At 41.0% G+C, this 14,921-nt stretch overlaps 1 protein-coding gene across 2 annotated transcripts in view; it reads right to left on the bottom strand.

Moving 5' to 3' along the window:
* The window catches only part of CHD6 (chromodomain helicase DNA binding protein 6), a 146,208-nt gene that overhangs the window by 66,147 nt on the left and 65,140 nt on the right, over positions 1–14,921 (bottom strand). For both annotated transcript variants that reach the window (XM_036246023.1, XM_036246022.1), the window contains exon 16: positions 6,868–7,063. In XM_036246023.1, coding sequence (XP_036101916.1) covers positions 6,868–7,063 — 196 coding nt within the window. The remainder of the gene's footprint in view (positions 1–6,867; positions 7,064–14,921) is intronic.

Genomic DNA, 14,921 nt, shown 5'->3' with positions numbered 1-14,921 from the left:
AAACCAATGGGTGAAACTTTGATGAGGAGCAGGATATTCACATAGTCTCAAACGATTTCTCCAAAATTGCTTATAAATTTCAAAGGGAAAAATAGCAACTTATAGTGGAGAAGTCTGGCAGACACCACTTAACTAAGAGACTCAAGTCTGTATGTATTATCAGATAAACAGATATCATGTTCCTCTTGTGATATACTGACAAGGACATAACCTCAGTGGTATTACTAAACCTGAATCCAATCCTGAGGAGACACAGAACACAAACTAGGGGGCAGTCTATAAAACAACTGGACTGGACTCTTTAAAAACATCAAGGTCGTAAAAGGAAAGCAAAATCAAGGAACTGACCCACATTAAAGGAGACTGAAGAGAGATGAGAACTTTATGTAACAGGTGATCCTAGACAGGATCTCAGGGGAAATAATAGCTATAAAGAGTGTTAAGAGAAATGATAAAAATTTGAATATGGACTATGAACTGGAGACAGTATTCTCCTTTCCGGATTCTGAGAATTGAATTGTGTTCAGGGGTGGAGAATGTCCAGCCCGTGGGCCACATAAGGCCCGTGAAATCAGTACCAGCTCACATCACACGCCTCACCAAATTAGTCTGACCAAACATGGCAGGCTAATTTTTAAGTTGATAATTTTATATGGCCCACGAATGACGTTATTAATACCCAAATGGCCCTCGGCAGAAAAAAGGTTCCCCACTCCTGAAAGAGAATGTCCTGGCTCTTACAAAATACACACTAAAGTACGTAGGGGGCAACTTACTCTCAAATGGTTCAGACAAAAAATGGTGTATGTATGTGTGCATAAGCAAGCATGTGTGTGTCTGTGTATGCACTCAGAGAGAGAGAGGGTTAAAAACAGCAAAAATAAGAAAATCGATGGGGCAAAATGTAAACAGTTGGTGAATCTGGATAAAGGATATGCATACAGGAGTTGCAAAGTGAAATTATATCAAAATGACAATTCAAAAAATATTAAATACAGACATTTGAAATAATTTATCTCTTGGGATTATGCTGTTTACTTGATATACAGCCAGAGTCAACTGTTTCATTTTGCTTCAGAGTTTTAGGAATTGATTGCTCCCTACATGAACTTAGTCACAGTGAAGGGGTGGGAATGAACAAAAGCAGACCCAGTAATTTTGGAAAATGGTATTCTGATTTTTACTCTAAGACTAATGACCAGAAAAACCCACTACAGTCCAACATTATAGGCTGGTAAATTTACTTTTCACAGAACATGGGTTAACGATTCTGAAACTAGTATACTTATGTGTATACTAAGATTGAACAAATGAGTAAATATGCTTTGTTATGATGAGATCCAGGCTTCTCAGTGCCAGGGAAGGAGTTACAAATAAGGAAGAGGGGAAGGCTAGAAAGAATTTTGTGGAGTTGGACTGGAATCAGAAATCTCACTATGGAAGGACAGAAACGGAATAAATAGGGATGTGTGAAATGAGCATTTGTGTTATATACATACACATCCTTCCTAGCTCTGTCTGTTCAGAGCCTAGAAGCAATACTACTCCAGAAGCAGTGGGCATACCTCGTACCAAATCTTAGTTTCTAAATGACACTCTCAATAAAAGGAACCAGGGATCCTTGGAGAAATGGTCAATCCCATGGCTATGGCAGAAGAAAGGGGACATGAACCTGAACATCTTGTGGTGCTAGAAGGTAAGAAAGTGCTCAGAAACCAACGGCAGCCTGTCACACAACACAGGAGCCAACTTGAAGGACCTCCAAATCTAAACAAAGTAAATAATGAGAAGAATAAATTATAACCCATAAAATAAATATCCTTGAGTCCATACTGATGTAATTCAATAAAGAAATGGTGGGCAAAGTTCAACTGTTCTTTATAGTAGAATTCCAATGAATAAATGTAGAAGGAGTGACTAAAACACAAAATTACCATGAGCCACAATAATCGAAGGCAAGAACCACTGATGGATGCTAAAATTAATAAGCAAACTGTGACGAGAAACAGGTTATTTAGAGTCCCAAAATATCTCCTCCCATGATATAAATTTTAAAGATAAAACTAGTTACTTTATAGTGGAGAAACCTGGTAGATCCCACTCAACCAAGTAATCAAGGTTAATATCACAACTAATAAGTACTGACATCATGTGCCCCCTGATATGACACACAGAAAAGGTCATAATAACATCACTTCCATGATGTTCTTGCCCAAAATGCATAACTTCAAAATCTGATCAGAAGAAAACATCAAGCAAACACAAATTGAGCCATTCTACAAAATAGGCAGTCGGTACCCTTCAAAAGTGTCCAAGGACATGAAAAACAGGGAAAGACAGAAGCTGTTACCGATCAGAACAGGCTACGAAGTCATGGCTTCTAAAGGAAATGTGAGATCCTCGACTGAATCCTGGGCCAGAAAAAGAATATTTTTAGGAAACTGAAGAAATATGAAGAAGGTCTATAGATATTGTATCAATGATAATTTCATGATTTCAATAATCATATTATAGTTATATAAAATATTAATTTAAGGGAAGCTGGGTGAAGGATCTTAGAACTCTGTACTTTGCAACATTTTTAAAGTTTAAAATAATTTCAGAATTAAAAGCTTTTAAAAATTAATTTTTTTTTATAATGCTATGAAATACTTAGGATGGTTCCAAAGTAAAAAATGCAAAAAGGCCTATGTGGGAAAACTAGCTTCTCTCTCTGTCACTTCCATCCTGTTCCCTCACTCCCCCTACAGGTAACCATTTAAAAATAAAGTTCCATTTGTTTTATCCTTTCTTGAGGCAAGGGGAGGAAAAGACAGCTTTTTTTTAGGTAAGTATCAGCATACTATGGATAGTTTTCCCACCTTATTTTTTTTTCACCAAACACTACAGTCTGGAGTCCGCAGAAATATTCTTCATTCTTTTATATTATTTAGTGGATCAGTATTCTATTACTGGACAGCTAAGTTTTTGGCTTTTGGCTATTACAATTAGTTGCCACACCTTCTTTCAGTATCTTTAGTGGTAGTAAATCTTTAGCATCAGGGGAAGACTGATGGATAACTCTGATAAGTAAAGGAAGGGATCAAAGGTAAGTAATACGATTTATCGAATCTATAAAAGCAGCAACAATTTGTGCCATAGTACTGACACTGATTTTCTTTTTCTGGTCCATCTAGAGTTGAGAGAAAATTACAAGAGGAAGTTTAAGAGATGTTCTAAGCAAAGGTCTAGTAAGAGGAGCCCGCAGACACTGCTAATTACCTCTCTGTTATCCACATTCCCTGCCTTCCTCACTACTGGGGCCCTGGTTTACAAAGGGCAGCAACGTGCTCAACTGAAACCACTTCCAGCCTCCTGGGGATGGCGAAGTAACACAGTTCTGGAGAGTGAGATGTAGCAGAAGTCTCCTGGGGATAGCTGGGAAGGTTCTGCTCCCCTGAAAAAAGCACCACACCTTCCTGCCTGAGACACGAAGCATCACCTGGGAACTAAAAGGATGTAAACCACATTCACTGAGGATGGTGGAGCAGAAAGACAGAAGGAACCTGGGGCTCTGACGACTATGAAGCTACCTCACTTGTCCTGACTACATATCTCTGGACTTCTTGTTAACTGGGAAAAGCAAACCTCTGTTTGGGGGCCACGTCACAAGCAGCTAAATGATACCAGGAGATAAACATTCGCTGTGCCAAGATGACTCACCTGAAAGCTAACAGGATGACTCCTGTCACATTTAAGAGACTTGTTATTTTACAGTCAAATTTCAGTTAATCAGATATTCCTAATTTTCCTACTCAAGACTCACATACAAAAAATTGTGGTAGAGAGAGAAAATTTCAGAACTAGGGCAGCAACGAGATGAAGTCCAAATAAGATCCATCGGCAAAGGTGTATTTACAGAACCCTGACACAGAGGCAAGCGGGGGCCGCAGTGCCACCCCCGCACAGGGAAAATCACAGAGCTCTGCTGCGCTCCTGCGTGATTTGCAGGCCCATAGTTTGTCCTTCAGTTCTGAATGCATTTGAGGTGAACAAAGGCCTATGAAAAAAAGTAGTGATGTTCATACCCCACTGACTGCAATGGGAAGAAAGGGGAGGTGGCTTAGTTGCCCAAACAGTGAGAGTTTTTAAATTGATTCAGGCCTTTAATTTACTATTGTCCAGAACTTAGCAAAACCTTACACCATGTCTTCACAATCATGTGAAAATAAAATAGCGGGTACATAGAACCAAGCATAATGTTAATTCCTCTCTTGACTCTTATATTACTTTACCAAATCACTAGCTCTATTACATTTAAAAAGTACATTTTCTTTAATACTTTAAAGTACTATGTGTTCCCTGATTAAAAATCTGCATAATCAGAGAGGTTAAAAAAATTGCTTCAGTGCCACCAGAACTCAACCACATTTAGCATGCTGGTATAATGCCCCGGTCCAGTTTCTAGCAGAAGTGTTTTATTTCGAGCCCAGCAATTTTACAGCTCTCCTGCCAATCTAAAAAGTCTGCCTCCGCAGGTCACCTACTCATGCAGAAGAGGAATCGGCTCTCTGCACTGGGAAGCAGCCCTCCCTTTTGCAGACCTGTGTTTGGAATCTGAAATTTATACCTCCAGATTTATTCCTTGGGGAAAGGTATCATCCCCTCTTAAAATGTAAATGTCTTTGGGAAACAGGACAGATATGTGTCCACTGAAATAGAATCACTATTTCTACTCTGTGATTCAGTTTGGCGATTCAAACCAGTCCCGAGCACCTCTGCTTCCCCAGGGCCTAGCCTGCTGTCTAGGGCTCAATAAACATGTCAATAAGTCAGTTAAGTGCTGGCTGAGAACAGGAAGGAGAGAGCAGTTGACAGCCTGGGAAATGGAAAAGGATGCTTCTGGGCAGCAGAACAAAAGAGCAGGGAGTGAACAGAAAGGACCTGAGAAGAGAGGCAGGAGGGTCCTCAAAAGCAGCGGACTCGCTTTATTCGGGACTGGGCGGCACCTGCGTCAGGGCTGCCCCTATGCTCACTCCCACCCTACGTAGTTACTCTTTTTACTCCCTCTCTCTGGAACAGTCTTCCTTCTGACCTTATAATTTAAGATCCTTCCCCATCATTTAGTTCTCTGTTCAGATGTCATCTTCTTAAAGAAGTCTTTCTGAGACCATTCTCTAAACCAGGGCACCCAAGCCCCATCATTCTTATCCCCTTATCCTGTGTTATGTCTTTGTACTAAGCATTGCTATCTGTAACGCCTACATTTTTTCCTTGTTTACCGAACACAGTGACACACAATTTGTTTACCAATGACTCCCCCCACCCGAGTGTTAGTCAATTGTCATCAATTTAATAATGTAAAGTACTGGTTTTTCAACTAGTAGACTGCTTTCTTCAAATAAAATGTTATCTGAAAGCTCGTTAAATGAACAGGACAAAGCAGAATGACTCTGTGTGAAGTGGTGGCCAGGGAAGAAGCCACAACACGCACCAGCGTGGCTCCCTCTCCTGGCCTCCCTTCCCCCGTGGTGTCCCCTAGGGTACTCTTCAGTTCTGTGGAGCAGCCTCCAAAACGCTTTTATCAATCACTGTCCTGAAACAGGTTGTGAGGCACCTGCTACTCCCCAACCCTACACTCACCCTCCAAGTACCAGCCAATATCCCGAGATATACTTAGGATAAAGTTCACCGTTAATAATAATGGATGCAAAACTATATTCTAAATGATCTTTCTGCCAAGTTATAATCTAGTCACTGTTTTTACTTTCAAATAGGGTTGATGAAGAACTCTAAACCAGAAGTGTTAGCTCTGCCATTTTCTTGTTTGTTATGCTTGCTTTCTAAACACATTAACTTCAATCTTCGCGATGATCTTTTAAAGCCATCATTATTTAATTTGGTTAAAACTATAAAATATAACCTCAAACCCATTTCAAAGGGCATATATAAACTCCACATTAAATGTAGAGCGAATGAACTAGTGGGGATGCCTCTGTCACCCTGCCACACCATGAACCTTCCCTAACTGTATGAGACACATGGCCATCTAACAAGCGAAGTGAAAATGCTAGAATCGAGAACTAGTCAAGCTTAATAACTTTTTTCTTTTATTGATTTTAGAGAGACGGGAAGTGAAAGGGAGAGAGAGATAGAAACATCAAAGAGAGAGAACATCGACTGGCCGCCTCCTGCATGCCCCCCACTGGGGATCGGGCTCACAACCTGGGCATGTGCCCTGACCAGGAATCGAACCGGCGACCTCTTGGGGCATGAGTCGACACTCAACCGCTGAGTCACACCGGCTGGACTTAATAACTTTCTTTATGTCTGATGATAATAATAATAAGTAAGTAGTTTTATTCTATATTTGGAGGCTACTACTGTGAAACACCATTTGATTTAAAGTAAAGAGCCCTGGTTAGTTTGGCTCAACGGTTAGAGCATCAGCCTGCAGACCAAAGAGTCTCGGGTTCGATTCCAGTCAAGGGCATGTACCTCGGTTGCGTTTCAGTCCCTGGCCAGGTCGTGCGGGAGGCAACCAATTGATGTCTCTCTGTCACATCAATGTTCTCTCTCTCTCTCTCTCTCTCTCTCTCTCTCTCTCTCCCTCCTCCCCTCCCTCCCACTCTGCCTGAAAATAAATGGAAAATTATCCTCAAGTGAGGATTTAAAAAAAAAAGTAAAGGAAAGAACAATTCTGACTAGTGGGAAGGGTCAACATTCACTGTTCATTGGCTGCCCCCGACCGAGGCCCTACGCCTGCCGTCTGGCTGACACCACAGTGAGGAGCATGGCAGACTCCATACAGCCAGCCACGCCAGAACCTGCCACGATGCTCTTGGATTCGGGGTGGCTAAGGCAAACAGCAATCATCCTAATGGTTACCTGCAAGTCATTTTGTGGGTTCCAGTCTGAATCAAATATGATGCAGGTATCAGCAGCTGTGAGATTGATCCCCAGGCCTCCCGCTCGGGTGCACAGAAGAAAGACAAAGCGGTCTGAGTCTGGCTTACAGAACCGGTCGATGGCTGCCTGGCGCAGGTTTCCCCGTACTCGCCCATCAATGCGCTCATAGGTGTATCTGAGGGGACCCAAACGAACGAAAGCCCAGGTGTTAATCATGACTTCAATGGAGAACAGCAAACAACACAGGAAGCTGTTGACCGATGGCCTTAAATCCCTCGCTTCTAAATTTGGATCAAATGTCGACAGTCTAGAAGGAATCCCCACCCTCTACATAATGCAGCAGGGCAGACCTAAAGCTGCATTTCAAAATGCCCCCCTCCCCCAAACAAACAAAAACCAAACCAAAACAAAAAACCAGTCATAAACTAAGGAGGACTAGGAGAATTGTAAACATAAAAAATATCAATTCCCACTGCCCAAGCAACTTACTCTCAAGTTTTTTCCCGGTTTTTACTTGCACCGAATGTAAGCATAAGACCAGGAAAAACAAATGAAAGCCTCGGCCATCTGCTCTCGGCCGTGCTCATGACAAGGAACAGAGTCCGAATCAGTCTCGCTGCTCCCTGGTGAGCTGAGAACGAGAAGAAGGCTGGACTGACAGGCAGCCTGTGTGTCTGGGCCGGTCACTTCCAGCCTAACAGTTCCTCAGAACTCTGGAGGTGCACAGCAAAACCTCCAAGTTTATAGCTGAAACTTAGGTCTTCGGGGTATATTGCCACCAAGTGCGGATAAATCACAGAAAATGTTTTGTGCTGTGTTGGGGGTGGGGGAACTAAGGACTTTTTAAAGCAAAATAAAGTGTGGAAGTAAAGCTGAATATCCTTAAGAAGGCATATACCTGTGTGGAAAGTTAAAAAATAAAGGCGGAAAGCATGGTGGAGGACAGGGGAAAGGAAACACGGAATGATCTGCTAGGGGATCATATACTGTCTGTCTATCCAATTAGAAAACACAGAAGGTACCTTTAGGATGAAGATCACGTAATTGACAGAGCATTAAAACATTGTAGCAACCTTGACAGCTGCTGAGAGTCTTACTCTTTTCTTATTTACCCCGACAACACATGAACTCACAAGGGGATGTTACCTGGGTCCAATCTGACCTCCAAGCAAGAACTGGTTGGCCAAGTGGGAGCAACAGAACCTCGTGAGAAAAGGATGGAGTCATCCCAGACCAAGAGCATAAATCCTGATGAAACTCTCATCAGTACCCCAGAACTGGGGAAATCTGGTCTCTAAAAAGTCAGATAAATAACTGGCAAAAGAATAAGGACAGACAGTCTAGGGGTAGATGATTCTAGAAAACTAAATTTGGCAACATAATCCTGACTGCCTTGAGGAAAAGGAAAACCCACGGAAAGGAACCACCCACGGAAGTAACATGTAAAGAAGCCAGAACGACTCAGACGCAGGGACATGTAACACAGTAAAGAACCAAGTCCGAAAGTATGTCTTCCTTTTACAAAGCCACGGTGCATTCATACCTGGAACTACAGGTGCTGATTAGTCCTTTCTTCTTCTTTTTAAATGTAAAAAATTTAAGAATAATATATGAAACTACAGTAGCAAATAAAATGAGTGGTGATGACAGGTGTGTCATAAAGGCAGACTAAGAAGGTCTTGTGTCGTAAGATAAAAGCTAAGGGTCATATTCTGAATTCTACAGAACTACGAAGCAATTAGCTATAATTATCTTTATTATTAATAACTACCACAGCAACAACATCAGCAGACACTGAAGTGTCAAGCTCTGTGCCAGGCAGTGGGATGCGTACTTTATGTGCATCATCACATTTAACTCTCAAAATAACCCTATGAGGTAGTTTTACTACTATTGTCCATTTCACATTTGAGGAAACTTCAAAAACAGTAACAACTACCAAAAACCCAGACAAGCAAAATAACTTGCTCAGTCACCTAGCTGGTAAGTGAGCTGAACTCAGATCCATTTGACTCAAAGTCCATCCCCTTAACCAGTTTGCTGTGTGGCCTTCAGATCGTACCCTACATCTCAATGCAGCAGGACAGAAAAATTGCCCTCAGAACTTAAAAAGAAAGGTAAATGAGAGACACCAGTACACTTAGGAAATGTGTAGCTCTGGTGGAATACGAAAGAAGCAGCTATAGGCATCAAAATGATTTTGACGAATCAGTGCACCGAGGATCTGGTCTGGGTGTGTTCTCACAGCAGTGTGTCCATGTATGTGACGCGGGGGAAGAAGCACAGGATTTGCAGTCAGGAGACAGGGCTGATAGAGTGAAACAATAGCAGTTACCGCCCCCACCATCACACACGCCCACGATCGACACGACACGGAGGACTTGGTGTTCTCCGACAGGACGCCCGCAGCCATCAGAGGACAGAGATGCCTGTGGATCTGAGTGAGGCAGGGAATTAGCATAGCCTTGGGAGGAGAATTCAATGAATAGTGATGATATAGCTCGGCCATCACCCAGGGAAAATTTTTCCATAAAATTAAATAGTGCTCTGCCAGCTATAACATAATGGTTTTAGAAATTGTGTAGGATGATCGGAACATTAATTCTCATTTCCATCACTTGCTCAGTTTTGAGGGAGTGCTCTCGAAGAACACAAAACTAAAATAAAAATCCAAATATTAGAGTTCTTTTCAACTGTTCCTCATCCCCCTCAATGTTTGAGCCAGATCCTTTGGCTATGCCCTCGCCCAGGATGAGAGTATGGCATGAAATTAAATGGGAACAAAACCAAATAGGCAGCTGGAGAGGCAACAAGGCTAAGAACAAAGAAAATCTTAAGGGCCAGTAAGTCTGAATGAGAAATTAGACATCCAAAAATCTCCCACACCAAACATCAGTGCAGCCATCAACCCTCTGCATCAGCTTGCATTTTGAACAAAATCCCTAGGAGCTGATGTGGTTCATCAAACTGTACTTGTGAGTCACTGTCAACTATCAACGAGAAGCAGGTGGCACTCTGGGAAACCTCTGTGTGCTTTGTTTGGGGGGGGGGGAGGTGGAGTGACACATTCTGGCACAACAGAACATGTTCTCACAAGGCCTAAAGGAAAATGAACGACTTTCTTGTCTCCCAGCAACAACCAGCTGAAAAACATAAAGAGTGAAAAAAACTGCCCATTCACAATAGCTGTAAACATATAAAATACTTAAGATTAAACTCAGTAAGAAATATGAAGGACTTGGCAATATGATACTAGGGGTCATGTCGGTTTGTTCACCATCTCTCTAACACCTACAGAGGCTCTAGCACAAGGTAGGCATTTTATTAAGATTTACTGAATTGACAGTGTACATAAAAGACCTATATAAGTGTAGTGAATATCATGTTCTTCAATTATGTGAAGATGCCAATCCTACACTAGTAAATGTGTAAAAGCCAATCAAAACCCCAACAAATGATTATATGTATATATCAATACAGATGTGTAAATGTGTGGATACACATACACACAATGTTTTTATAGTGAGAAACTATTTTTATAGTGAGGGAATGATTAAATCAGATGCCCATTATATACCATTTATGAAAATTACAGAAAGATCAAAGACTGAAATGTAAAAAAACCCAAAGAAATCCAGTTAAAGATTATGAATCAGCATGCACATTTTATTCTTTTATTTTCCCAAAGTTCTAGTAAAATGACAGTAAAAGGATTTTTTAAAATGCATAATACACTCCCCAAATAAACCTGCAAACAGGAGAAGTTATAACAAAATTCTATGAGATGGAAAGTCAGCCAAATGGTATTTAATTTAAAGAAAGCAGAATCCCAGGTGAGAAATAACCTAATTCAATACTGCAGAATACCCAAGTGGATCAAGCATTGGTGGCACCAAGTACCCTGAAAATGGAGATGCAAAGAGTCTAAAAACCAGGGGAACTGGTTGAGTATCAGTCTACAGATCACCCATCCCAGCAATGAGAGGGTAAAGTAGAAGACCTACACCCTTCTCTGCCCTAGGGGGTACCAATCACAATTAATGACAGAAGTACTAGACTGAAAAAAGGGAAAAGAGACAGATATTGAGACCTCCTTACCTCTCTCCACCCTGCTTCCTCACAACCAGCTCCAGGTATAATCAAGTTCCCATCCTTCAGGCTGGAGACAGAAAGGAAACACCCCAAAATACTGACACACTGGAGGTTCTCCAGTGAAATGGTCCATCTAGACGGTAGTGTTTACGTATGGAGGGTGGAGCCAGAGCCAGCAAGTCTAGTTCCCATACCCAGAGCTCCCAATCAGCTTGACAGTGCCCACCACCTGATGGCTAAGACCAGCCGGAGGAAAACCTCTGATCTGAAACACAGAGGCTCTGCTTCTGGTGCGAAGGGCCAGGTCCTGACATACCAACCCTCAGCACATAACAACCACAAAGTCAGACAAAACACAGAATAAAACAAATCAACAGAAAAATTTCTCTGAGGGCCCTGGAGTTACAGGAAGCAGGCAGATTTTGGACAGCAACAGAAACTTGTGGTTCTGATCAGAGGAGAAGCCACAGTTATGGCGGCAGAGGGGCAGGACAGCTACAAATCTGATAAAAAGCTGCAGGTTTTCTAACCAGAAATGCAAGGGGAAGGGGTCTAGGGCAACCAGGACTGCCAGAGGGTGAGAAGAAATCTCCAGAAAGCAAAAAGAGGGTGTACCCTAAACTCTGGCTATAAACCCCACCTAAGTCTCTGGATGACGCTGCTTCACCCATGCTTGGAACAGAGTGAGAGTATTCTGAGCTGGGACCGGAGCTGCTACCAGAGACTCGGACAGAATTCACATTTCGAGTCACACATCATACAATGCCTTCAAATAAAAACCATTAACATCTTGATAGCAATGTAACAGAATCCTGAATCCCCACAGCAAAATATTCACAATGTCCATGGAAAAACCCCAGATTATGTAAGAAACAGGAAACATGTGATGCATTCTCAAGGGAAAAACCAATCAACAGATGTTAAATTCAAAAAGTTATAATTATCAGACAAAAATTTCAATACAGCTATTATAATTATGCTCAATATTAAGTGAAGGAATGTATGCAATAAATGAAAAAGATAGGAAATCACAGCAGAGAAACATAAACTAAGAAACAAATGAAAATCTTAGGGAAAAAAATATTACCTGTATAATAAAGAGAGCACTGGATAAGTTTAATAAACATGAAGGAAATAACAGAGAAAAGCGTCAGAGAACCTGAAGATGGATCAATCAAAACAAGAGCAAGAAAAAGGACTGAAAGCAAAAAAAGAAGACAGAACTAAGGACCTGTGGGACAATAACAAAAGGTCAAACATACAGGGAATCAGACTCTTACAAAGAAATGAGAGGCTAGAGCAAAAGGAAGAAAGAAATAGAAGAAATAGTGAACCAAATCCTTCCAGATTTGATGATATACATTTACACATTCAAGCAGTTCAGTGAACTCTGCACAAGATGAATGCCACCCATCAAACCGCTAAGAATCAAAAATCAAATGAAAATCTTGCTAGTCAGACTAAAACAACACATTACATACAAGGGAACAGCAACTTAAATGACTGCAGAACTTATGGGAAACCATGGGGACCAGCCCTGGCTGGTGGCTCAGTCAGCTGAGTGTCATCCCATATACCAAGAGGTCATAGGTTTGATTCCTGGTCAGGGCATATACCTTAGGTTAAGGGTTCAACTGGGGTGTGTTCGAGAGACAACCAATCGATGTTTCTCTCTCACATTGATATTTCTCTCTCTCCCTCTCTCTATAAAATCAATAAATGTAACCTCAGGTATTAGAAAGGGGGGGGGGGAGACCGACCGACCATGGGGGCCAGAACACAGTGGAATAACACGGGACGGGACGGGACGGGACGGGAAGGGAAGGGAAGGGAAGGGAAGGGAAGGGAAGGGAAGGGAAGGGAAGGGAAGGGCCAACACAGAATTCTAATATAAAAGGCAAGATATAAACAAAAAAAGGAAAATTTGACTTGGAGAAAACTGCAGGAAGAAAAAAAAAACAAATCTATTTTGATTAATTTCAGAAAGACAAAAGACACTGCACCTGTGAAATAACCAGTTGAATGCTATATATAAAAACTGAAAATTTAGTTCTAGAAAATTAAAAATATAATTATATAAAGAAAACTTAGGATTAAACTTGGAAGCGAGAGTTAAGGAATTCAATTAGAAGACAGAGCAAAATATAATGAGATGGGGAGTAAAGAGTAAATCAGGTGATCCATCTAGAAGGTCTGACATCTAAATAACAGAAGTTCCACAGCCCTGGCCAGTTTGGCTCAGCGGTTAGAGCGTCGGCCTGCGGTCCGGAGAGACCTGGGTTCAGTTCCCGCTAAGGGCACGTACTTCGGTTGCAGTTTGTCCCCGGCCCTGGTTGGTCATGCGGGTGGCAGCCACTCGATGTGTCCCTTCACATAGATGTTTCTCTCTCTCTCTCCCTTCCTCTCCCTCCCTCCCACTCTATCTGTACAAAAAATGGAAAAATATCCTCGGGTGAGGATAAAAAAAAAAAGAAGTTCCACAGAAACAAAACAAAACAAAAAGAAACAGTGAAAGATAAAATTCAAGAAAATTCCCCAGAGCTGAAGAATTTAGATTTCAGATAAGGAAAAACTACTTAGCATCCAACTCAATGCATCCCATACAAAAAAACAGAGCATGTAATACTTCACAGCACTGGGACAAAGAGGACAAATCAAAGTTTCTAAACAAAAAAAATCATATACACAGACTGTGACTGGGAATCAGAAGGGCTTTGAACTTCTAAACAGCAACCCCAGAAGCTAGAAGACAATGAACTAACCTTTTAAAATTCTGTGGGAAAATGATTTCTAATGTAGAATCTCAAGCCCAGTCAACTATTACTAAGAACGAGTAGACTACAAACATTTCAAAGTCTCAATATTCACTTACATTCACCTTTCACAGAAGTTCCCAGAGAGGCACATGGGATCCACCAAAAAGGAGATTTGATTCAAGTGGGAAGGAAAGAAGCTTGTCAGTGTGATGAAGGAAGGGAGCTCACAGTGACAATGGACTAGGCGGGAAGAGCAACTGGACAGAGGAGCACGTCAGAAGGCCCCAGGGGAGACGGCTCGGAGAAGATGAGGCTGCTTGTGCTCGAGCGCAACAAGGAGATTTAGACAACCAGGGCAAACTTTGGATCGGAATTACAGTAACTAAAGAAAGAAACAAGGAATTGTATAAAAAGCTCATTTTTAGCTTCAGGGAAAATAAAAATTGTGCAATAAAGAAGTGACAGGATAGTACATGACTAAGTTCTAATTCAGCATTTACGTAAGTCCTAATAAACAGTGACCATTAGTCTAATCCGAAGTATCACACGGCACATTGGTAAGATGGGAGGCCAGGAAGTTGCACATGTGGTGTTTACGAGGGGCAGTGAAAGAAATAGACTCATCTTCCACAGTGAGAACAGATAACGCCTAAAACTGGAAAAATAATAATAATAACTTATAACAACTAACATTTTTAAGATATAGCTATAAATACCAATGGAAATAGCATAAGTAATTAAAGTAATTGTTTCCAGGGGTAGGAAAACGTGGGAGCCAGGGGTGAGTAAATTAGGAAATGCAATTTTTCATGAGTCTAATAGAAAAATTTGGCTCTTTTAGGTTATATGCATGCCTAACTTTAATGAAAATAAAAACCGAATTAAAAAGAGAAAAGTAATGATGATATTAAGCCCAGAAGAACTCTGTTAGATGCTATCAGGTTGAAGAAACCATAAAAGAAAATACTTCAGACTATTTATACAACTTCATGGTTAACCGATGAGTGAAGCCTTTTCAAGCATATTAATTTAAGCATTTAAATTTATTTAAAGCTGTTATAAGATCAAGAGAGTTGACTATTATAAAATTTAAAACTTCTAAAAATAAAATAAACATATAAAACCCATATCCATAAGCAAAACGTCAAAAACAATACTGAGAAAGTATATATACCATATTCTTAA

The sequence above is a fragment of the Molossus molossus genome, unplaced genomic scaffold (assembly GCF_014108415.1).
Source record: "Molossus molossus isolate mMolMol1 unplaced genomic scaffold, mMolMol1.p scaffold_m16_p_6, whole genome shotgun sequence".
NCBI classification, from domain to species: Eukaryota; Metazoa; Chordata; class Mammalia; order Chiroptera; family Molossidae; genus Molossus; species Molossus molossus.
The sequence above is the reverse complement of the archived record's forward strand: the minus strand, read 5'-3'. Positions and strand labels throughout refer to the sequence as shown.